This window comes from Chaetodon trifascialis, chromosome 19 (genome assembly GCF_039877785.1).
Source record: "Chaetodon trifascialis isolate fChaTrf1 chromosome 19, fChaTrf1.hap1, whole genome shotgun sequence".
NCBI classification, from domain to species: domain Eukaryota; kingdom Metazoa; phylum Chordata; class Actinopteri; order Chaetodontiformes; family Chaetodontidae; genus Chaetodon; species Chaetodon trifascialis.
In genome coordinates, this window is record NC_092074.1 from 3,939,384 (window position 1) to 3,965,713 (window position 26,330).

General features: G+C 41.6%; 2 protein-coding genes across 2 annotated transcripts; both read right to left on the minus strand.

Moving 5' to 3' along the window:
• Positions 1–14,403: 14,403 nt before the first annotated feature.
• LOC139347707 (gamma-crystallin M2-like) lies at positions 14,404–17,808 on the minus strand. The gene is made up of 2 exons (XM_070987458.1): positions 17,800–17,808; positions 14,404–14,958 (listed from the first exon to the last, which is right to left on the minus strand). The coding sequence occupies exon 2, from the start codon at positions 14,956–14,958 to the stop codon at positions 14,404–14,406; it is 555 nt and encodes a 184-aa protein (XP_070843559.1). The 5' UTR covers positions 17,800–17,808.
• A 3,962-nt stretch (positions 17,809–21,770) lies between these two features.
• Positions 21,771–22,325, minus strand: LOC139347708 (gamma-crystallin M2-like). The gene has a single exon (XM_070987459.1). The coding sequence runs from the start codon at positions 22,323–22,325 to the stop codon at positions 21,771–21,773; it is 555 nt and encodes a 184-aa protein (XP_070843560.1).
• Between the last annotated feature and the right edge of the window lie 4,005 nt (positions 22,326–26,330).

The window sequence follows — 26,330 nt, forward strand, 5'->3', positions numbered from 1 at the left end:
ACTTTTTCATCCTCGACAAGACCTTTCGGACCTCTTTCTGTTCCACTCCATCAGGGGATAATTGTGAGCCCCCTGCAACTGGGAATGTGAGCTCTCCCCCTTCTTGCTCGAGGGCATATGTACATATTCTCTGTGGAATGCAGGAAAAGCATTGTTGTCTTCTTTTGAAAGGTCTTCCAAGGTCTATGAATGTTATGTTCCCAAGCCCTCTGCATAGTGTAACTCACAGTCCACTAATTGCTGTAGTTGGAGTTTTCATGGAAAGAATGGCGAGGATGTGGTCACAGTTTCTCGGGATTTGTCTGGAAGGATAAAGGCATCAGTGGGCACGTGATCAATGTTGAAGAGGGATACAAAAGGAGTAGCAATGAATTAGGAACCATTACTAAATACCATGGCAGCTGAGCCGAGAGTCATTCAGTTTGTTCAGGAAAGTCCTCACAGTCACTCACACAAATAGAATTGTAAAAGTTCTTGACCTGATTGTATTATGTATTATTATGTATTGTGTTGGATTAGCTGGCAGCAAGGTGTAACTGTTTACATGTTTATTGAATACCCCAAAATCACATGGCAAACAGTGGTCATATTTATTCATTTAATCATGATGTTTGGGAGCATTTCTCATTCAACACCATACATGGAATAGTATGTATTTTCCTATATCCAATTCGCTGCCTTATAAAAACGCAGCTGCCTGCAGCAACATTACCATGACAGGAAATCTGAAGTCATCTGTTACTCAAATTGAGGCAGCAGAGACATTGCAGTTTTTTGCTTTCAGCTCTATCATCTTCATTCAGACTGTCCTTATTGAAATAAAGGCAGAGTAAAAACAAGACTGTGTGCAAGGGAAATAATGTGTACAGGTCAAAATGTCAGCGGCGCTATAGAAAACAACTTTTTTTTGTCAGACCAATGTGTTTTAACATTTGGCCTCTGTCTCATGAAATGAAGGTACTGTAAAACAGCACAGAATACAGCAGGTTATCTAACAAACTTGTGACTCTAAAAGGAAGTGGTCCTTCAAAAGTCTTCCTTCACTAATTACTGATGCTTTTTTACAAAGATACCTTTAACTGTAGGTCCTGTTCGATATGATGATGATATGTCGACAAAATCATAGCCGCTTTGCTCTTGGTCAACAAACAAGTCAGCAAGCTCGGGGAGCTTCTGAGACTGTCGAGCACTAGCATGCTCCAGGATGGCTGGAGTACACAGTTGGGCATAATGTTATGTTACCTTGCCATTTTTGGGTTGGTGTCCTTGCAGTTTCATGGATGGTCAACATCAGTTTGGCCTCCATGTGTTCAATGGGCAGACTGGTGTAGAAAGTGTTTGCATGGTGCAGGGGCTGGAGGTGTTAGCAGGCGGCTAGCCTCTCCCAAAAGAGGACAAACTCGACTTCTGGTAACTCTTAAGCTGCCTGATTTGTTGTGTCTTTTTAGCAGGCTTACAGAGTTGGACAGAGTGTGACGCCTGCATCTTCATTGCACAGACTGCTCCAGGGCTACATTAACATTAAAGTAGCTGTACATTATCAGTCACCCCTTTAAACTATAAGATGGATGATTAAACCAAAATGAGGGGTTTTTTTTACATGTTATAAATAGAAAATATGCTTGTGATTGTGGAAGATTTGAAGTTGTTTAACAGCAGTTTGACAGAGCAGTTTCACAAAAGTGAAACGATGAGTAATGTAACTCATTATGGTGCTGCTGAGTAATTAGAAATGTTCTAACTTTTTCAATGAGTGATGACTTACTGATTGCAGTTTTCAGGTAACTTGGCAACCCTGTTAGCGCATTCGTGAACTACTGTATTTTGTGAGCGCATCAGGAAGCATTCTGTAAAGTCACTGCAGCTCCAAGCTTCAAGCACCTCCTATTTCATGAGGACACATGGATTCAGACAACATAGAGTTTTACTTTGGCTTATTTAAAATATGATGGATGGGGAAGGGAATAGATTTGGGACAGGGGGAGTAGCGGTACAGCAAAGGTCCAGGCTGAATGAAAACACAGGCTGTAACACTTAGTTGGTATGCAACAAAGCGAGCAGAGCATTGCTCATGCCCAGGGCCTGCAGGGCGTTGGTTCAGCAGTTGCATAGTTGTACTGAAACTTGATGCAACCTTAACCATTGCTTACACATTTTATACACGATATTTTAATAAAAGGCATTTAAATCATCCTATGATGCAGCTTTTCCTGAGTTATTTAGAGCTCCTTTAAGCTTGTTTCAGTAAGAGAACTGTAATGGGCAATGCCTTTTTTAAAATATCATAATGACTCTCCATCCATATTCACACATCCACTCTCTTTCTATTGTCCAAGTGATCACACACTCTTTCCTTAAATAGATATCTACTCATTAGTTTCATCATGTCCAGTGTATCTGCAGAAATTATGGAAGACATTTTGATGATTGTCAGTGAACTAGTCAGGCTGTGTTTGTGGGAAAAGAACCGTTTCTCAGTTAATTTTGTTTTGATACTGTTTCCTTGTTGAGATTGAAAGGTCTCCATGTTTCCCCAGTGACAGAGCCTTTACTGCTCACATGGTCATCTTGTGTAAATGGGGAATTCAGTTAAAAGTGACAACAGCGTTGGCTGAGAGTCTCTGGCTTGTGCGTCAGCGGTGTCTTTGAAAGAAAAAAGGCCAACTTAAAACATCAGAAGCTGCCTGAGGCTGAAAGCCACCCCCATTCGACACAAAATCTACCCTACATTTTCACATTTTGTGTATTTTACAGGACCCGTCAAGTTCAGAGGATGACATGCTGTTATGTTGCCATTACTCTTTAATGCTATTTGGTTTAGTGGTAACGTTTGTTGTCACCATGACAACAGCAGTCAGCTTTTTTACATGGGCTTGACATATTCAAATATTGTACTTCATCACCTGTTGCTTTGTACTATGTTATGCAAATCACACAACTGTAGTGAGTGCTGGCATATCAGTGGATTTGCATGTTTAGTCTATTTACTCCAAATCATATGCACTTTACATGGTGGTGCATATTTTTCAAAGTGTGTGTAGTGTGAATAAACTTGTATTGACAATTACCAGAAATGATGTCAACATTGCTAAAAAATAATAGACATAATGTTCACTATGGTGGATTACCAAGCTTATTCATTTTTCAACATACAGCTGTGAAATTGAGTGGTAGCATCCTGACACACGAGCAATGGAGTAGAAGTGCTGCTGTGTCTTTGTGGTGATCATACAGGTGATCCTTCAGGTGTGGTGTGCTTATTCCATCTTGTGAAGGGCTCAATGCCTGGGTGTGATATGGTCCCCATAAAAAAATTAAAATTCAAGTCTCCTTGAACAATGATCCAAGGCTCACTGATGGATTCCAGCTGAAATAAAATGCCTTTAATTTACATGGCAGCATGCATTTAAAATGACCGACATGTTGCGACCAACATAGGTCATCATCAGGGTCATCGTAAGCGGTACCTTACATACCTATATTGTGTTACACTAACGAGATGATAATGAGTGGGAAGATGGTTCTCTATGATTGTTCAAGCCTTTTGACCAAAAACAAGGAGAAAGAAAGAAGGAGAAGAGAAGGGACAGGGTAAAAAAACACAAGAATTCATTTTCCATTAAGACCATCTTATTTATTCTATTCATTCATACATTCATTCAAACTTCATTTTAGCACAGAAATATAATGAAAAACCAGACAAAGACTGCAGACACCAAGAAACACGAATAGGAAGCTTAGTTAAGAATGATGACAAAAAGTAAAAAATGACAGAAAGCCAAATCAGTAAAACAATAGAAGTTTAGGAATAAATAGAGCAATGAACAAATATCAGAGATTAGTGAATCAGTGACTGCTCAGCTTTCCCACATGTTTTATTAAGTTTCTAGGTTCTCTGTTTTACTAATACCTCACTAAAACTCCTGCAGTGAGCAGCATCCCCCTGCCTCCTGGCCACCTTTCCTTGGAGGTTTCCTGCACATTTCCAACTAGTGTTAGACCTTGGGGTACCCCTGGAACATTTTGGACTGATTATATTTTATCTGGCCTGGAAAAAGCAAGAGGGAAACGTCACTGGGACTACCTTGCTTAGCCTGCTGCCACCAATAAGTGGAAGAAGATGGATGGATGGATGGATGGATGGATGGATGGATGGATGGATGGATGGATGGATGGATGGATGGATGGATGGATGGAATTGCTGCACCATGTCAGTTCCACTGCTTTCCCATTTGTTTTCCAGCATCTCATTACCATTTTCCTTTGAACGGGTGATACTCTAAAGGGAGGGATAGCTATCAGTCTCCTCTGGGGCTTTTGTCTGTCTGTGGTGCTGGACAAAGAATGGGAGGTATTGTTTCCTATACTGTCAAAGATTCAACAGAGGTTTTGCTGATGCAGCAGATGGTGATCTGTGTTGTGTCTCAGTGGTTGGAAAAATTCAGTGTCTGCATCTTCAGACAACTGAATTATGACTACAGTCCTGACTGTACAGTATATAAGCATCGGGTGTCAGTCTTTGAACATGATGCTCTCTTTGATTGTACTGTCAGAGAACAGAAAGAATTCTCAGTGATTTGATGTCATGGAAGATATAATTTAATTGCCTGTGGGTGAACTCTTTGAAATCCTTGTCCTCTTGATGACAGCTCATAAATTTATTCTAGATAATGATTCTTAGGTGCTGATTTCTAAATAATATATGTATATTTAACAGAATACACAGCTTCTTGGGGCACCTTGAAGCTTTGATGAGGGTGGCAGCACAATTCAGAAGTTAGAATTAAATAAAATAGACTTTGTAGATCTACTTATCACTCAAACACACTGTTACCAGTTCTGATAGCAGTTTTGATAAACAACTGTATACAAATGACTGTAACAAAACAATACAAAAAACAGAAACTGTCAAGCCAGGGTGCAAAACCAACAGTTAATGGTCTGTGACCTTTGATCCCTCAGGTAACATTCTGTTAAAAAACTGACATGAATGTATAAAGGTTATTACTACAGGGACCTGCAAATGCATCCAAGATTCTGCTATGCAAAGCAAAGTCATGTATCAACAACATCCAGATATTCTGCTGACTTTTTGGGCTCAAGCACATCTTAGATGGACTGACGCAAAGTGGCAAAGTGTTCTGTGGCCTGACCAGTCCAGACCAAGTCCACATTTCAGTTTGTTTTTGGAAGTCATGGACATGGTGTTCTCGGGGTTAAAGAGAAGGACCATCCAGACTGATACCAGCACAAAGTCAATAAGCGAGCATCTGTGTTGGTGGGGTGGGGGGGGTGTTAGTGCCCATGGCATGGGCAACTGCACATCTGTGAAGGCATCATTGATACTGAAAGGGACATGTGCTGCCATCCAGATGACGTCTTTTTCTGGGGCGTCCTTGCTTATTTCAGCAAGACAATGTCAAACCACATTGCAAGTTGTTGAGTCCTGTTTTGTTTACGTTTTACACAACAGCCCAACTTTTTGGGGGGATTTTTGTGGTTTATTGTGTAGTTGTTGTATCTGTCAGTCATTTGCCTCCACTTGTGCAGAGGTGGAGAGGAACAGGAAGCAAATAAAAGAGACAACATGAGTTCCTGAGAAGTTAAACAATAACCAGTATGAGCTGTCTCACAGACATCCACAGAATCCACACAAGTGTGTGTTGTTACAGCAAATATGCCAAAATGTCCACTGGCTGTTTGTGGGTTAAAAAAAAAAATCTTTTAACACACAGCACAACATGAAGCTGGACAAAAATAAGCTTTGCATTGTGCTTGAATGCACCATTGGGGGCAAAGGTAAAAAAAAAAAAAAAAAAACATTTGTCCAAATCCCAAAGTCCTGATTCTGATCCCTGTTTTAATTTCTCCCTAACTGCTATGCCTGCTATGCATTGGGTTTGATATAGCAATCCATTTATGTGTGAGCCAGTACTTCCCAGCCCCAGCCGTCACTCCCCGCGCCCCCCCCACCACTTTGTGCCCTCTCTGCAGCGACTTGTGCCTCAGCCTGCCTCTGCTCTGGAGAATCCCGGTGACCTAGATTCAGCCAGAGTTTACTGCCGGCTCTAGCCTGGGCTGTTTGCACTCCGCTGCCAGCGCCAAATCCACGCTGTGCTCGCACATCACCACTCTGACCCACATCTCCATGGCAACAGCTCCACAATGCCCTGACGATGCAGCAGCGGCAGCGAGAAGTGTAGGGCTCCCTGACCTGCGGAGAAGCGAATGGTGGGGCTGTACCCCCTCTCATATTGGTTTCACCCCCTCAACCCCTTCACTCTCACTCTCCATTCACTGCTCTGCATGCTGATGAGGGATTACCAAACACAGATATGAAGATATAATGTTTCTGTGGTGTTTGTTTTGCCCAGTTTTGGGACAGACTCTTTTTTTGCTATTGCCAGTGATTGGGGTGAGAGATTTTTCTTGTCTGTGTCTCCTTTAAGCCACACTGGTGACTCCCGTTGCTCCTCTCATCCTGTGCCATATGCTCCCATAATTCACTGCCAGTTGTTTTTTTTCCACCCCACGTGTAGAGTTGCTCTGTCAGTGGTCTGCTCCCTTTCTCTAGCTTGATTATTCTATTGTTCATATTTAAGCTAAACCACATTCAGGAATATTTCATTGATTTTGTTTGATACCTCACTTGGAATTGATTCAAATATTTATTCAGAGGCAAGTATTGGGAATGAACAGCAGCAGTAACATGTTTTCTGCTGGCTACAGCAGTTTTTTATTGCTCACACAAAGGGAAACGAGCAGTTTGGGTTCAGCTTGGATTACAAAGTTGGCCCATATCAGTGTCCCCGTCTCTTGCCAACAGAACTCCCTGGAATAAGACTGGCCTCGCTCGATTTTATCACAAAAACACACTGTCACTTCACATTTACGCTGGGTGAAACCTACCCTGCCAACTGCCACCACCCGGCTCAGATAACAGTGGTGACAATCAGCACTCTGTCCGTCTGTCTCTGGGTACCTGCTGGGGCAGTTTGTAACATGGCTAATAGCCACACAGTGGCTGCCAGGCAGACTCCCAGGACATGCATCCCACCCTCATATTCAGTAAACCATATAGACTGTCATCTTAGTGCTAAAACTGATGTGCTTACTGGACAAATAGCAGCTTTGACAGTCAAGTCTACAGACGAAACGTGCGGGCAATCAAGATTGATACGTGATGGTCTCAGTTACATCAAAATCCTCATTCATCCAAACTGGCTGACCTTGTTCTTGACCTGGGTTAATAACTGTAGGATTATCATAGGATTATTTATACAAGATTTCTTATATATTAATGGCGACTTCAAACCCTCTGGATGATAAAATCCATACTTTTTGTTCTCAGAGTCCCAGTTACACACACTTAAAGTATCTCATATCCAGATAAAGTCCAGATACTATTCAGTATGCTCTGTTTACACTGAGCAGGCATTCAGACCAAACACAGCCCTGTGTTAAAATAGTGCATAAGGCTTTGTTAGTGGGGGCATGTTGTTTAAGGTACAGGTGATCCAGGGAGACCAGTTGGAATAACCAGACCTGTCACCCAGATTTAAAAAAAAAAAAAAAAAAAGTTTGGCTGTGACATTGATGGGAGGCATAACCACTCATTTCATGTGTTGCTGCATTCTCCTCCGGTACAGCAGGTGGCGGCTTGTGGAACATCAGCTGTAACATCGATTCACAAGGAGTAATTCAAGTGCCTCATCAAATGGGAGGACACATAGTAATCTATCAAAGCAATCAGCTAAGAATGTGTGCTTACATGCATTTGATAAGCCAATGCCTCCTTGCGTTGTGGCAAAAATTGAACCAAGTGCAACTTTTTTCAATGGATGACTCTGTGTCGTTTTGCTGGAGCTTCCTTCTTTAGCACCCCCACTGCATCGCTGGACTGGTCCCAGTCAAATGAATGAGAGAGCCATTTCATGTTGGATACTATTGGTCTGAAGGCGCCATCAGCCATATGTGTCTCCAGTGGCAAAGTCAGAAATCTGGTTGCATCTGCCTTGCTTTTTCCTCTCTACATGCAAATCTGGATCAGACCTACTCCAGTCCAGAGGGCTGTGGTAATGCACCTTAGACGGTTTAGTAATGGACAAAATACTGCCGCAAAAGAATAAATGAAGCAAAGTCTATGAGGTAGTTAGTGCAGTAAACCAGAGTCCACTGCTAATCTCACGTGATGCCCTCTTGTGACTAGGACATATATCCAGTACACTTCTTGCATTATAGCAGTATTGGAAACTTATTACTGTTACTTCACAATCCCTGCTGTGCTGACCTCAGCATATTCTCGTGGATGAGTGAGGAGATCAGAGCCTGGATGCCAAATATGATCTCTGTACATATTCTATATTGACATTAAAATCTATTTCACCTAAACTGGCTCACTGAACTTAGCTAACTTTAGCTAGCTATCTCAGAGCAATCCATTAACACCAACGCATAGATGACTCACATGGATGGACTATGAAGTAGTCAAAAGTTTTGTTCATCATTGTGGGTACTCACTTACTTGATTCATTCGCCCACACAGATTAATCAGTGGTTGGACTGATCAGGGATCAGGTAAATGCTACAACAGCCTACAACCTATTCCTGTTGCTTGAAAGGGCCTCATAATAGATATGCAACTTGAAAAGAGAGATGTATTTTCACCTTTTCAACATTTGTATAGATAGATTATAGATCATCTCCACTGCATCTTGGGCACATTTACACTTGGCTTTTTGATACCAGTTAGCTATCTGGTCTGACGATACATGATGTGTGATGACGTGATGAAGTGTAAATTGCGTAACGCATGTGTGCATGTGAGTGTAAGTTGTTACAATGACTTTTCACAATGAGAAAAATGAATGAAAATAAATCCCATAGAGTTCCTCATCCACAGCAGGTGATTTGCATTGTAAACATCACGATGCATGGTCTTGATCTTGAAACTGATGGACTATGTAGTTATACAAGTGTGAACCCAAGTCTAGTGTTAACAATGACATACAGTTATTTTCCTGCAACATTTTCTTATAAATGGGTCAGATGTGGGTAGAAAATGTTTGTTACCCCACTTCAGACACAAGCTTCATATGTTTAAATTGAGTATTTTTTTTCTGTCATTACCCTGGATACATCTTTTTTTTTTTTTTTTCAGTATGGAGTATTGATATATAATGCTGATTGCTTGAAAATGCACTCACTCTTTGTGCATTTGGGAAAAGGAAAGCATTTTATAGGCAATAATAATAGTGATAGTGAAAGTCTATTTAAATCCTCACTGCATGTTTGATACTTTACCATGTTTCACTTCATTATGTCATGGTACACTGAGACTGCAGCTAAATCTCATTTCTCATTTCTTTCTAGACGAATCATTTTACCATACAGAAACTCCCTCTGTGCTAATCTCAATGTTATGGTCAAGGAAATTCCAGATCGTATACTCCAAAGAAATGACGTGACCGTACGCGGAATGGTCAAAATATTTAGCCGCAAACTGCAGTAATAAAGAACTGTTAATGTGATGGTTAATGAGATACAGTCTGCCTGTACTGGCTGACAACACAAGTGCAGCTGTTTGCTTCTGTCAGTGTGTGAAATAAGATTCTTCTCACTCTTGTAATACTGAATTCTTTCAGCCCTATACCAGTTCACACCTGTTTTTTCCATGTGCACTTGCTAGGGAAATCACAATGAGTTAATATGAACACTCTCACACACTCTCACTCACATATCCAATCATTGGCCTCAGGGTCACTGGTCTGATATTCCATCTCAGCCACCTTTCTCCACCCTAAACAGGCTTTTCCAGCCTGTCAGCCTTATTCCATGGTAACCGAAGAAATAAAGGGCTGCAAAACAAAGACAACAAGAGGAAGAAAACATTACTTGTTGAGTACAACTCTCCCCCCAGTAAATGCAACTAAATGCCTTTAGTTGTGTCAGAAACCATATAGAGAGGTGGTAGCACTTCATTTCAGTACATCCTCTGAAACTGATCCTTAAGACTACCATTCAGCCCAAGGCCCTAAACAAGGTCTCGTAAGATTTTTGCTCACAACTTATTTTCATCTGCTACATAAGCTTTCTCTAATCAAAGGATAATTCCAATTTATTGCAACTTTGGGTCTTTTTTGTAGTTGTTGCTTTTTCTGTTGGTCAGTCTCTTTTCAAAAGTACTGGTGGTGTACTGGGCATAGCTGAAAGAAAAGTCCAACTCTATTTACTTTCTTTTCTCCTCACACCGACTAGTTCTCTGGGTAAAGTGGGGAAGCTTGCCGGATTGTCGGATTTGGAAAGTTATAAAAAGAGACAGTCCCCACCCCCAACTCCGAAGTCAGAAAAATGTTGAGAGAGAGGGTTTAGATATTTCTCGATGGTCCAACAAGCCCTTATATGATTCAGTATTTGCCTTCTCTCTCTTCTGCTTTTTACTCTTCTTACTGGTACCCCCAACCCCTCCAGACCCCTGTTCCCAGCACCCCTAAGCCTTATAATCAATCCAGACTTGCCAATTGTAGTCCAGCTGTTGGGTACGAGTTGTGCCGTGATCACAGACTGATGTGTGAGTTGATGTGAGCACAGGCTGGGGGCTGAGCACCGCTTCACACACAATGAGCCACACAGAAGCCCCTAAAGTGTCTAATCTTTTCCCACCATTGTCCACATATTCGTATGACTACGACTGACAACCATCATTCATATGATTCCAATTTTCGTTGCTAGCGCTGTAGTCGAGAGTTGTGTTGACCGCTCTGGTTTGGTTTCCCTAGTAGTGCTGTTTGTGCCTTCGAAAATGTTGGCCTCCTTCACCCCGTGCTGTTTGTCAAACGGTTTGTGCCTTGTCTTGGTGTGACTCACAAAAGAAGCTTTGATAGCGGTCATCCCCTGCCAGACTCGGTTCCCTTTTTAACAGGTTTTTCACTAACCTCAGTGCCACTGTTGCCAGTGCCCAGACATCCAGACAATCGACAATGTGGCCTGCAGACTTTTTAAACCTACTCAGTAAATCTCAGCTCTCTTTGTTTTGCCAAGTTGTACTCTTTTAGAGGAAGTCTAATGTATTTGTCGACCTGTGTCACTGTTCAAATGAACATCCTTAAATAAACAGTGGATCCATATAGATGAGCTCATTGTTTGGTTTGGGATTAGCCTGCTCACATCTTTTTTCAAATGGTTGATTTTGACCAAACAGGAGCTTGTCACATTGGATCACCGCCCGAGATCACAGAAGGCTGTATTAAAACATTGAACATTGAAGTTATTTTCAGCACAGTCCATGAATTATTTCTGCAGCTGTCTGACTTCTTCCTTTTTTCATCTCAGACAAAACATTTGCTTTTGTCTGATTGTAGCCAACCCCTTAACACAGTCTTTTCCTACCAAGCAGACGTGTCAGACTGAGTCTCACCTGATAGTGAGAGATTTGTGTGAAAACGTTAGACGCAGAATAAATGGAATGAAAAGCTTGATGTGCCAGTCATAATGGCTCCAGAATTATTTTGCTGTCCTGTACCATCACTGCTTTCAATGGTGCACAGTTAATGTGAAGAGGTGTTTGGCAGATGGCTGCTTCTCTTCATGAAAGGATGTGAATAGAGATATTTTGCCCCTTTCCTTTCCCTTCTTGTGATCTCTCCACAAGGCTCCAGGGGCACAGGAGGAAGCCAGGGCACACAAGAGAGAGACAAACTCGGTATTAGGAAGTCCTCTGAACACGTTTTTATAGGTGAACTCCTATTTGTCCCTCCACCCCTGCTGCGGGCTGTGGACCTTGAACAGGACGATGGTCTTTCCTGTTTGGGAGTTGCTACTGACAGTGTGTCAGTGTAGCTGAATACTGGGCAGCATGATGAAGAGAAGAAATTAATAATTTCTGCTTGAACATCTTCTTTTTCATTCTATAAAACCACTAGACCTGGGATCTAAGGGTCCTGACGTGCCCCAATCCAGCTTCATGGCTGATGTCACACGTTGCTTCATGATTACTGTCAAACGTTTTAGAAGTTATGTGTGAATGAACCACGAAGACCAGAAACATCTGACCACCAACTTAGATCTACATGTCTGTGTCTGCATGAGAGGAAATGACATGTAGTCTCTTGGCTTAGTGCTGATCAGAGAATTTTTTCTGATGATATGACAAACGAAGCAAACTACGTGCAGAGTTGGTGATAATTCTCTGTCGGTTCAACAGGTGACTCATATCACACTACACATAATAACAACACAGTTAACATGAGAATGTTGATAGCTCCAGCTTTAAATTTTGCATTTCCTTCCACTGGTGTTGTTGGAAGAAGAGAACTTGCGATCAGACAGCTCTCTGCCAACAGTTGCCTCTTATGCCTGTCAACATATTGACACAGCCACTGATACAGGCTGACTCAAACAGTGGCAAACTGCAAGAGCTACACAGCCAACTGTGACTGTTGGTCACACATGGTCAAACAGTGCTTAATGTCTGGCCAGTTGTGTGTTGGGGTGTATTTATCTTATCTTATCTTATCTTATCTTATCTTATCTTATCTTATCTTATCTTATCTTATCTTATCTTATCTTATCAGGGCCCAAAGCATGTTGATGGGAAGTGTCTCTTGCCTCTACATGCTTTTAGGCTTTTCACAGTGCACCTTTTTTTCTCATCTACCACCATTGCTGCTTCGAAAAGTGCACTTTTGTGTTTTAAAAACTAAGGCCTCAAAAAGCTACAGTATTTGTGAACAGTCAGTCAGTTAATGGGAAATGGATTTGGGCTATTTGAGTGAGAATCTCTTTATCATAGCTACTGATATTTAGCTTAGCATTATAGTGCTGCTATGAAAAAAGTGGGCAGTAATCCAGAGGAGCCACTGACTTTATTGAATCCCAACTTCCATCATGTATGAGGCTGGCTGACTAATGGCTGCTATTTGTTATGCCTGACAGGGAGGGATGAGAGCTGTTACACCTGGCAATGTGAGAAAAAGAGCAGACAAGGTCAAAGAAAGCAGACACACCTTGACCTGCAACATGGCAGCCACACACACACACACACACACACACACACACACACACACACACACACACACACACACACACACACACACACACACACACACACAAACACATGCACAGGAACTTTATTAGGATAAATGCAGAGAGTAGCATGGCCAGTAAACTTCTCAGTGTGATCTGATGAATTGAATATAATCTGGGAAGATCCCCTTCCTATTGGTGTGAGGAATTATTGAGGAAGTATTTGTTGTTCATCTGTCATTCAGTATGGTTAGTCTATGTGGAACCTGCCTTGCTGTTTGGTACTATCAGCCAAATAGGTTTCCATTTCTTGTCAGTGTCAAACAGACTGAATTTGAAACCTTGGCTACGCAATGAGTCAATGTTTTGTTAAGGCAGATTGGAAGGAATTCAAATGAAGGCTAGATGAGACCAAAAGAGCTCCATCAGTTGTCACCTTGTATTTTGAGTCTTACAATTGTATGAACCTCACTCAATACTTTTTAAAATGCTTTACTGCTTTATTTCTTATTAACATAATAGAATTGCCCAACTTTTCAATAACCCAAGGGGCATTTATTCTTTGTAGGAGTAGTTATTGATGTGATTTGATCCATCCAGCTACTCTTATCAATCTTGCTTATTAGTACGGTGATTTATTGATACTGCATATTGGTTCCTTTTGATCACTTTGCAAGGAAATGAGAAAAGTAAAAACAAAATGAACAAAAATGTGCAGAGATTCACTACTTAGCAGTTACACCTGGTCCAGGGTAAGCATACAAACCATTAGTCTAATCGCAAATTGTTATGAATAGAAAAAGAAACAAACCACCAAAAATTACACAAAACCATGTCTTTCTGTTTTTTTCTGTTCTGTTTTGAGTCAGGCATTAAATGTGTACCTTAAAACTGACCTTGAAATGCATTTTTGTTATTGACAAGATTACATACATAGCTATGTATGTGTAGGATATCAAATCCATGTTTAAATACTGAATCAAACTGAAGTATATTGGTACCATTAAGGTGCTGGATTTTGTTACCAAGCCACATTTTAATTTGCCTGCCAGTGAGTTCAAAGGTATTGTGAAGCAAGTTGAAAGGTTGATGAGGTTCCATTATAAATTGTAGAAAGACAAAAATATTTAGAAGAAAAAGAAGAAGAAAAGAATCAACTCCAAGATTACTCTTATAACAAAGTAGACTTTATTAGTGTTTTCTTATGTTGGCTATTACGCTCTTCATCAGCAAAGACATCCCTATGTGCAGTTCAGTAATGGTCCATCTTTGTCAGTCATTTGTGGCAGCGCAGTGGATATTGCTGCACGCCAGTTGCTTCATCGCTAATTGTCTGGAATTTGTTTAGAAACCAATTGCTGCGCCATAATGAGTCATCATCTAGTAGCAGGAATCCATGATGCGCCTCATGCTCATGAACCTCATGCTGTTCATGCCCATGCTCATGAAGCTCCTGTACTCTCCGGGCCTCATGTACATCACTCTTCCTCTGAAGTGGGGCTGCTCGTACATCAGCCAGTGGCCCTCCATCACGTTGCAGGACATGAAGTTGGACATGTGGTAGCGGTCCATGATGCTCTCGCAGTCCTCCATCAGCTCGTGCATATGGCCCTGGAAATTCTCCCTCTCATAGATCCTCATCCTGTAGGAGCCTCTGTGCATGGGGATCATGCGGCAGGACCTGATGCAGTCGCTCATGCCCATCATGCTCATGTAGTCGGCGTACTCGCCCCTCCTCATGAAGTACTGGTTTCCCATGAAGTTGGTGCGGTCGTAGACCATGAAGCAGCCCCTCTCCACCCTGCAGGAGTGGCAGCGGTTCAGGTAGGAGGACATGTCTGGGCAGTCGCTCATGCACTCGTAGGAGCGGCCCTGGAAGTTCCTGTCCTCATAGAAGATGATCCTACTCATCATGTTCATGCCACTGGAGGTCATCTTTGCCAGGTGTTGTTACTAGAAGCGATGCTGCTGCTGCTGCTGCTGCTCTTGGAGCTGAACTGCTTGTCTACCTGTTGGAAAGCTTCCTTTTTATACCTGACAAGCAGAGGGCCCCTTTGTGAAAACAGCCTGACCCAGCAACACACCATCGAAGCCCATAGAGCACTGAGGGTTGTCCACATTTACAGCTGTTCCCCCAAAAGACCTTAGAGAGGCGGTTTTACTTCAAATACTGTCAGACAAAACCTTTTTCAAAGGGTTAACCAAGAACAATAGCACCTTTGTTACATCATTGTAGTGCACAAACTGTCTTTAGCTTTGGAATTTTGTTGTGTTGTCTCATTCTTAGCAGTGCACCAGGTCATCCATTTATATGCTCAATGAAGTTTTATTATGCAAAAAGATATGCATATTCTAACAGTCTTATATTTTTTAGAATCTTTTATTACATTTTTCTTTCTGTCACCAAAATGATGTTCAGCCTGTAGTCTCAGCAGTCCTGATTGTGACTGATTTTACAAAAGAACATTCGTTCATGCACGCCTTCTGTTAATCAAGTAGCACTTTCCTTGTGTAATTTCATTAAATACTGACAACACAATATATAATTGTTACATTCGAATAATTTAGTCGCAGTGTTAACTAACAGAATAATTTTGAACTGTTATTTCAAGATAGATTTTTCTCTGTCCTTATAGTAAAATGAGTCTTGCAGGGTGTTGTCTGTTATAAACTATTCAGCCACACTTAGCCTGGTGTTTGAGTCTGGCAACTGATTATGTCTTGGTCGCTCTTGCTACTTGTCTGCTACTAGTTAATCAAATAATTTGTTCATCACAGGGAGGTGATGTGGAGGAGAAAGCACAAATCTCCTAATACGTTAACATGTTGGCTACACCATTCGTGTACCAAATACAGCAGGTCAGCAGTGGGGTTGACGGTGTTCATGAAATCTTAAAAGGATTACCTTCCAGGAGTATCTCACCCTTTCACCTCATTGAAGGTTCAAGTGCCTTGGTGAACACAGAATTCACTGCTGGAGGATCCACCTTGAGCATTTTTGGCATTGAACATTTCAAGCAAGTCTATCTGCAGACGCACTGTAGCTACAGGACCCACCTACTACAGAATACACCCTGGGAATGGTTAGATTCAGGCACCAAAACTGCTTGGTTAGGTTTAAGAAAAGATCTCAGGGGGTGTGAGATGTAGTGAAGTTAGCGGTTGTTCAGTCTTTGAGACTGCAGATACGCTCTTCTCAAGGGTTAGCCACACCCAGGATGCACCTGTTGATCATGCAGCATCATGGGTGTGTTTGAGTTGGTTGGCTTAGCATGCTCACCAGGTGTTGTATGAAATCAGTGATTAATTAAGGAAGAATCAGCATTTTTTAATGATGCATAGGTTCAATAACAGTGACCTTCATCCATAATGACATCATCCTGAATTTTATTGCATTCTTGAGCATTTGTTGCACTGTTCACTGATTGCTAGTTGTTCCACACCCCTCGAACACCCCTGACACTCGGCCAGGGAGTGTACACATTGAACATGTCTCTTTTCTTGGGTGTCACTTGAGTGCAGAGGGTCACCTCTCTGGAGCTCTGCCCTCCTGCAGCCGCAGACAAGCCAGCAGCTTCTTCTCTGCTGAAGTGGCTAATTTCCTCCTTTCTTTTGCTGCATTTGCACAGTTGACCAGGACTTTTTCAAGTCACTTTTGTTCCTACTCTGTAACAGATGTGCCTTGAAATGTAGCAAAGTACAATAAATGTGATAAAAGGTGCTTAAGTAAAACTGAAATGACCTCTATTTGAAAATGCCCAAAACAGTACAAGGGTCTAAAAAATTATTTTGTTACTGTAATGAGAGTAAATGTAATTTGCTCTAATTCTACCCCTGCCTGTTGGTTCCTTTTGTTTGCAGTGCAGGAAAATGAAAAAGCAAGTGAAAATGAATGAATGGAAATCTTTATTGCCCTCAGGGGAATTTATTTTACATAAAGAGCATGAAAGAATATTAAAAGAAAAAAAAACATAAGACAGCATCTTAGGTAACACAAAAATAAGCACTGAAAAAACTTAATGACAAGCATTATTATGGGAAATCGATAACACACGTCACTCGCAAGGTCAAAAAATTGCCAAATTCAGGTGACATGATCAGAGCTTGTTAAGCAGGTGAATGCTGCATGAGATAGAGGATGTGATACATCATTTTGTCCACATCCTGGGCACGCTATACCTGTGCCCTGAAGATAAAAGTATTCAGGCCATCGAAGCTGCGAAGTGGATCTGCTATGATTATGAGAGCTAGATTTATGGTGTGCTGGTTTGCCATGTGACTAATACTGCACACTGGTCCCTCAGCTATCTTGCCGCCCCGTTTAACAACCCTGTCCAGTTTGTTTCTCTTTTGTGCAAACAGTGTCCTCCCAACACTGATTTCAAAAGGTCAATACAATCTCAATGATGGTCTTGTTAAATATTGTCAGTTCCTGTCAGTTTGCTATCAATAATAATGCTCATGTACTTGTACTCTGTACATATTCAATAGCTATATCGTTCATGATAATGGGGGCCCAGAGAGGAATTTCTTGCTTAGCAGGTACTGCTGGTCAAGGCTAACTGTTACAAACAATTAGATTTTGTTTTTATCGTATTCATAACAATTTATTATTAGCCTCCGTAATGGGAACAAGCATTCTCTTTTCTCGAGTAAAACGTAACCACACTTTAGATCAGTGTTTCTCAATTCTGGTCCTCAGGCCCCACTGCCCTACATGTTTGTTTCCCTTCTCCAACACACCTGATTCAAATGATCAGCTCGCCATCAAGCCACTGCAGAGCTTGATGACGAGCTGATCATTTGAATCTGGGGCCCCTTGCATAAAACTAGGATGAGGGATTAAGCCGGGATATGTTGGTTATCCTGGCTCAACTTATCCGAGATCGGGTTGCACAAAAGCAGGATAGTTGAAAGTGGGATATGTTATGGGATAAGTTACCATGGGGATTTATTCTGTGGAGCTAGCCTGCTCCAGACCAGGCTAAGTTCCAGGATCTATTTAATCTCATCCCTTATCTCAGTCATCACAAACTGAAACCAATAGTTATTCCACTGACTAGATCCATGGTCATTATTTAAACATAAACACAAAACATAAGCATCATTCATTTCAATTTTAATTAATTTCATTCATTTCAATCATTGTAGATAAATTATGATTTTAGATGATGTTGCAGTCAGTACATAGACAGTTTCCCATAGACTATATATATATATATATATATATATATATATATATATATATATATATATTACACATCAAAGAGTAACATGATGTTCCTTTATTGAATAAGGATAAATCAAAACATCAGTTCCGTTCCAAACTGAAGTCACACAGTGACTCTGCAAGATAGAAAGCACAGACTCAAAGCATATTATACAACACAAGAATAAATACACATTCAACGGTCTGTATATAATATATCCCACATGTCTGCACACTGAAATAAATGCAGGACAAATTCGTACACAACAAATGAACGGACAAATGAATGGATACAGTAGCCTCCCTGCAAGCTTGTATACAGCACAAACATAAGAGGCCAAATCAATGTAAATTGAAAAAAAAAAACCCCAACACAAAGTCATCTGCCAATGCAGGCCATATTTAACTGAAATTCACAACATGCGTCTCTGCCAATGCAGGACATATTAATTGAACACACACTGGTCCCTGACCAGCCGACCACTGTCGTCATCAGGGAAGATGGCAGGATTGTCCCAGTCCATGTGTGATGGCACTCTGGGGGCCCTCTCCTTCCTCAGGCAGGCCACATTGTGGAGGACAGCACAGGCCACAGCGATGTCACATGCCCTCAAAGGGCTGACCGTAAGTCATGAAGACAATGAAAGCATGCCTTCAGGAGGCCAAAGGTTATTTCAGTCCTGGTCCTTGTCCTGGCATGGGCATGATTGTAGGTCTGCTATGCTTCCTTGGGGTCTGTGTATGGTGTCAGGAGAAAAGGCTGGCAGGCTTACCCCCTGTCCCCCCAGCAAGACCCCACAGAATTCACCTGCCAATACAAAATCTCATCATCACAACCTCATAAATAGAGTGACATTCTGTATATAGAGTGCTGTCAAAAACGCAAATCAATTTTAACAGTGTCATTTTTTTTATAGCGCTATTAACGCTATTAAGTGAACTTGTAGTTTTTTATAAGCTGTGGCCACTTCTAGTAGCGTTAGGAAAACTACAGGATCTGATTGTAAACCGCAAATAAAACAATAGGCACGCCCCACGCACGTCTTTGGTGTCTTGCCTGCTCGCTGTAAAAGTGTAGGCTACCGGTTTGTGTGGATGTCAAGCACAAAACGCCGAAATGGATGTGAACAAGATTCTGAATGGAAAGTTTAGTTTCAGAAAGTTGCCAGATGGGTCGACTAACAAGACCAAAGTTATCTGTGTGTATTGTCGGTGTGAACTGAGTTCTCACCGGAGCACATCCTGAAATACCACCTGATGGCCAAACACATGACGAATGCGAATTCTACGCCGCCTCCTTGTCAAAACCAGGCGACAATGGATGGCTTTCGACAGAGGCATATGGATACCGCAACTAAGAACAAGCTTACTGCAGCCATAGACAAGTAATGTTCATTCTTTCTGGAGAGAAATAAGAGGCTGGGTTGATAAACCTCTGGTGAATAAACAGAAGAGCATCATAGTCTGACTGCTTGTATGTTCAGAGGAAACTTAAGAAAGGAAAGTTTAAGTCATGGTTTAACTGCACTATAGCCTGAGTCCTAGTTTACAATGATGTACACTTTGTAACTTTATCTTATATCACCCTGTTTTGATCTCTTAGAAAGGATTGCTGAAGGGGCTTTTTTGTAAGTAAGTATTTTTTTTTTTTTGTCGTCTGTTTATTGACAGTGTTAAAATGTTTGAGATTTGATTCATTCAAATGTGAATGACTGCTCAAACTGAGAATGTTAGTGTGAAATAAAACACTACACGTTGTTTTCAATAAAAAAAACATTTGCACAAAGAAAGCCTATCCACTTTTCCATGTTGATAAGAGCTTTAAAATGATAATTAATGGGACATTTAGAAGAGATCAAAATGTGCGATTAATTTGCGATTAATCTGGAGTTAACTATGACATTCATGAGATTAATCGCGATTAAATATTTTAATCAATTGACAGCACTAATGTATATCTATATATATGCTAATAAAACAACATACATGAGATAAGGTCAATTTTATCTCAAAGGGAAATTATCAAGGAGTCATCTGATGGAGTTACATTTACACAATTTCACTCACATCTGCAGTCAGTTTCACTTACAATTTCAACTGATTCATATTCAGAGTACAGCTACGTTTTTAACTATTTGGATTGTAATTGTGATGGTTTCAGCGGAGCAGTGAGTGTGTATTTGTGCGCTACTTACGCATTCAGATGGTCTTTGCCACACTTTCTCTCATTGTTTTATAACTGTGGCGGTGTTGCCTTTCTTTTTAATTTGGTCCTTCACCTCCTTGTAAGCCTCCATGAGGATTTCTGCCTCCGACAGGGAAAAGTACGCCGTTCTAGTTGCCATAGTGAATCGGTGAATCTGCGATTGATGGCGGGGTCTATTTGAGGAAACTGTGTGCACATACTTAACCAGGATAGGTTTCACCTGGCTTCTTGAATCCGTTTCTGCTCATCCTGGCTTGGTCTTTGTGCAACCGATTAAGCCTGGACGCTCATGTTTTGGATTGGTTGAACTCAGCTCAGTCACTTATCCTGGATGTCTTAATCCTACTTTTGTGCAACGGGCCCCAGGTGTGGTGGAGGAGGGAAACATCTAAAACATGCAGGGCAGTGGGGCCCGAGGACCAGAATTGAGAACACTGTTTTAGATAGTTCTGTTGTCTGCAGTGGCCTCTTCTCGGCTGCCTACTATGTGTATGAAAGAGACATGTAGGGTCCCAGCCCCGTCCCGATATGCCTACAGAGAGCGGAATATGGGAGAGAAAGGAGAATGAGTGCACTCATCACCAAAAATGACACCAAAACCAAACTTTCCTGTGAAGCACATCCCTCTCCCTGATGTCCTCAGAACTGACCATAAAATACAGGTTTTTGCAAAAGTAGACTCCACATTCAAAAGCAGTTTTTTGGGGTGATCCCTATGTTGACTACATACATGAGTACAGATACATCAGATATCAAATGACAGTCTAATTTTTCAATACTTGAAATTGAACTTTTGAATTTGTGGAAATGCATATTCGGGTGTTCATGTGGCCATTCAGGTTGCTGCTGTCTCCTGTCCTGTGAGTCCATATCAGCAGGGACACTCAAACACATCTGCCAATCAGTCTGAGAGATGTCAGTTGGTACCATTAAGGTGTTGGATTTCATATATTCGATTTCATTATGTTTTTCATTTTTCATTATATTTCTATGAGAACCTTGATTTAATTTGCCTACATAAGTGGGTTCAAAGATAAAGTAGGAAGGTTGATGAGGTTCAGTTAGACATTGCGGGAAAACAAAAACAATAGTTAGAAGAAAAAGAAGGAAAAGAATCAACTCCAGGATTACTTTTACAACAAAGTAGACTTTATTAGTGTTTCCTTATGTTGGCTAGACATCTCTAGACATCTCTATGTGCAGTTCAGTAATGGTCCATCTTTGTCAGTCATTTGTGGCAGCGCAGTGCATATTGCTGCACGCCAGTTGCTTCATCGCTAATTGTCTGGAATTTGTTTAGAAACCAATTGCTGCACCATCATGAGTCATCATCTAGTAGCAGGAATCCATGATGCGCCTCATGCTCATGAACCTCATGCTGTTCATGCCCATGCTCATGAAGCTCCTGTACTCTCCGGGCCTCATGTACATCACTCTTCCTCTGAAGTGGGGCTGCTCGTACATCAGCCAGTGGCCCTCCATCACGTTGCAGGACATGAAGTTGGACATGTGGTAGCGATCCATGACGCTCTCGCAGTCCTCCATCAGCTCGTGCATATGGCCCTGGAAATTCTCCCTCTCATAGATCCTCATCCTGTAGGAGCCTCTGTGCATGGGGATCATGCGGCAGGACCTGATGCAGTCGCTCATGCCCATCATGCTCATGTAGTCGGCGTACTCGCCCCTCCTCATGAAGTACTGGTTTCCCATGAAGTTGGTGCGGTCGTAGACCATGAAGCAGCCCCTCTCCACCCTGCAGGAGTGGCAGCGGTTCAGGTAGGAGGACATGTCTGGGCAGTCGCTCATGCACTCGTAGGAGCGGCCCTGGAAGTTCCTGTCCTCATAGAAGATGATCCTACTCATCATGTTCATGCCACTGGAGGTCATCTTTGCCAGGTGTTGTTACTAGAAGCGATGCTGCTGCTGCTGCTGCTGCTCTTGGAGCTGAACTGCTTGTCTACCTGTTGGAAAGCTTCCTTTTTATACCTGACAAGCAGAGGGCCCCTTTGTGAAAACAGCCTGACCCAGCAACACACCATCGAAGCCCATAGAGCACTGAGGGTTGTCCACATTTACAGCTGTTCCCCCAAAAGACCTTAGAGAGGCGGTTTTACTTCAAATACTGTCAGACAAAACCTTTTTCAAAGGGTTAACCAAGAACAATAGCACCTTTGTTACATCATTGTAGTGCACAAACTGTCTTTAGCTTTGGAATTTTGTTGTGTTGTCTCATTCTTAGCAGTGCACCAGGTCATCCATTTATATGCTCAATGAAGTTTTATTATGCAAAGAGATATGCATATTCTAACAGTCTTATATTTTTTAGAATCTTTAATTACGTATTTCGTGCTGTCACGAAAATGATGTTCAGCCTGTAGTCTCAGCAGTCCTGACAGTCATGATTTTACAAAAGAACATTCGTTCATGCAGGCCTTCTGTTAATCAAGTAGCACTTTCCGTGTGTAAGTTAATTACATACTGACAACACAATGTATAATTTCTTGATCACTACTTCTGCCTGTTGGTGAGATCATTTGTTCAGCACAGGGTGGGGATGAGGCGGAGAAAGCACAGGTCTCCTAATACATTAACATGTTGACTACACTGCCTGTGTACCAAATACAGCTGGTCAGCAGTAGGTAGGGCTGGGTATCATTCAGTTGTTTTTTTTTTCAGCACTGATACCTTGACTTTGATACTGATTGCTGAATTTTCTATACAACATTTATAAAATTAATTTTAACAAAAATAAAATTTGATCACACGTTCGTGTACAATTTCTTCAAAGGCCTGGGAGCAGCTGGGGGAACAGTTTTTACTCTGCACACGGTACTCAACATTCATAACTGGATTAGAATTAAACTGAAAGTGATGGAATATCGATATAGTACTTGATTTTCTAAAATTATAAGTAACTCTTGTCATGACCTGTCTCGGGCGGTGACAACAAAAGAGGGAGACAACACCATGGCAAAGGTTTTAAGAGTCTTTATTTTCAAATCAAACCAAATTAAACCAAATTAAGCATTCAACTCAAACAAATCTCTAATTAAACCAAGTAAGGCAGAACTAAACCAAATTGGACCAAATCAAATAGTCAAATTAGGTAGTTTACTATTAAACTGGATTGGACCAAACTAAACAATCAGAAAAGCCAAATTAGACCAAATAAACCAAATTACTCCAAGTTACTTCAAATAAGATCAAAATCAAATATTTAAAGCATGAAGTGTGTAGAGAGAGAGAGAGAGAAAGAGAGAGACTGCAGGAGCTTAAATAACCTCCTCACTCCAAGCACAGGTGTCTGACATTACTCCAATCAAGGAGCTGCACTCACAGGCACAGGCTCAGGCTGACAACACCAAACATCTCATGATGTCATGGCCATCAACCCCCCCACCCCTTCAACACGGGGGGCTACAATGAAATGCACTACTCCAATGGAGCACATAAAAGAGCATCGGCAACAATATTATCTTTGCCTTTAATATGTCTTATGTCCAAACTATGAGACTGCAGGAACATAGTCCACCTCATTAGCCACCTGTTAGGACAATTCAAGGAACAAAGAAAGGTAAGAGGAAAATGATCAGTGTAAACCACAACGGGACTAACACCAGAACCCACATAAACCTCAAAATGCTTGACGGCTCAGACTAAAGCTAATGTCTCCTCAATGGTCGAGTAGTTAAGCTGGTATGAGTTGAACTTCTTTGAGAAGTAGCAAACTGGCCTATCAATCCCCTCATGTTCCTGCAGCAAAACTGCACCAGCCCCAACATGACTAGTGTCAACCTCTAATTTAAAAGGGTCATCAAGATGCAGTGCAGCAAGGACTGGCGCAGCACACAAAAGAGTTTTAACATTTTCAAATGTCAGTTGGCACTGAGCAGACCACACAAACTTAGCTTTGGCCTTTAACAAATCAGTTAAGGGTGCAACTGTTGAAAAGTTTTTACAAAAAGCACAATAGTACCCAACTAAACCTAAGAACCGCATTATCTCTTTCTTAGTAGTAGGCACAGGATGCTGCCTGACCTTGGCATCAACTGGACAACAGTAAGACATGCCTCTGCCAACCGACTAAACAGAGCACTGATGCGCTGTATATGATCATCCCATGTGTCACTAAACACAACAACGTCATCAGGGTACACAGCACAGCCTTCAAGACCATTGGCAACCAGATTCATGAGGCGCTGAAAAGTAGCAGGCGCATTACAGAGACCAAAACTCATCACTGTGTATTCATACAAACCAAAAGGCATCACAAATGCAGAAATTTCTCTTGCACGGCTGTCAAATGAACCTGCCAGTACTCCTTTAACGAGACAAACTTGGCTGACCAATCTAAATCAATGCAGTCCTCCGTTCTTGGCAAAGGGTAAGGATCTGTTTTTGTGACTTTGTTTATCTTACGGTAGTCTGTACAAAATCTTGGGGACCCATCTGACTTGCCAACCAGTAAGCTTGGTGAAGCCCAACTAGACAAAGATAGTACCGCTATTTTATTGTCCAACATGTACTTGACCCCAGACTCCAATACCTTTTGCCTGTCTGCTGCACAACGATAAAAACTTTGTTTGATTGGAGGACTATCTTCAACAACAATGTCATGCTCAACGAGGTTTGTACGAGTCGCGGTATCACCAAAAAGCATGGGAAACTTCCTAATCAACTCAATCTGCTCAGTTCTCTGTGACACCGACAAATGACCTAATAAACTGTCCAAATGAATTTTTAAGCCTACCACATATGATAGGATCAGTTGGACCGTCAACATCCGTTTCAGTGTCCAAAATCCCATCTGGGACATCAACATTTGAAAGTGTTGAATCAGCCATTAATACAGGGCCAACATCTTTTTTTTTTTAAATACATATATCAACAGTCTCACAACCACGTGCATAGTATGGCTTCAACAAATTGACATGGCATAACTGAGATGACTTTCTTCGTTTTGGGGTAGAAATCAAGTAGTTCTGATCAGACAGTTTTTCCTCAACAGTGTATGGACCTGCAAACTTTGCCTGAAACGGTGAGACTTGCACAGGCATAAGTGCTAAAACCTGATCTCCAGGACTAAACTGGTGCTGCTCTGCCCTGTGGTCATACAACTTTTTCTGAGTAGCTTGAGCACCCTCAAGATTTTTTCTTGCCACCTCAACAGCTACATCCCAAAGCCTGCAAAATCCATTTACATAGTCAACTAAGTTTTTTGGTGGGTCACTTTCAACCAGCCCATCCTGCAACACTGCAAGAGGGCCATGTACAGAGTGGCCAAAGACCAAATCATTGGGGCTAAATCCTGTACTTTCTTGGACTGCTTCTCTGGCTGCTAGCATCAGCCATGGTAACCCCTCTTGCCAGTCCCTCCCCAACTCCATATAATAAGAACTCAAAATAGACTTCAATGTACAATGAAAGCGTTCTAGCGCCCCCTGACTCTGAGCATGATAAGCTGATGAACAATTCTGCTTTACCCCAAGTTGTTTCAGAACTTGCTTAAACATATACAAAGTAAAGTTTGAACCCTGATCACTCTGTATTACACGTGGAATACCAAAAGTAGAGATAAACTGAGTGAGGGCCCTAACCACGGATATCTTGTAGTCTGACACATCACAGTCAGCAGATAAGCACAACCAGACCTGGAAGGAGGCAATGGCCCAACACAATCTAGAATCAAATGCTCAAAAGGTTGGCTCATGGCAGGGATAGGACTGAGAGGAGCTGGCTTAATAACCTGATTGGGTTTTCCTGTAAGCTGGCAAACGTGGCAAGAATTGACATACTTCGAGACACTGCGCTTTAACTGAGGCCAAAAGAAATAACGTAGGACACGGTCATATGTCTTTTTCACCCCGAAATGTCCACGGGCATCATGTGCTG

Coding starts and splice junctions, on each gene's coding strand:
- LOC139347708 (XM_070987459.1), bottom strand. CDS start 22,325: ATGACCTCCAGTGGCATGAACATGATGAGTAGGATCATCTTCTATGAG.
- LOC139347707 (XM_070987458.1), bottom strand. CDS start 14,958: ATGACCTCCAGTGGCATGAACATGATGAGTAGGATCATCTTCTATGAG.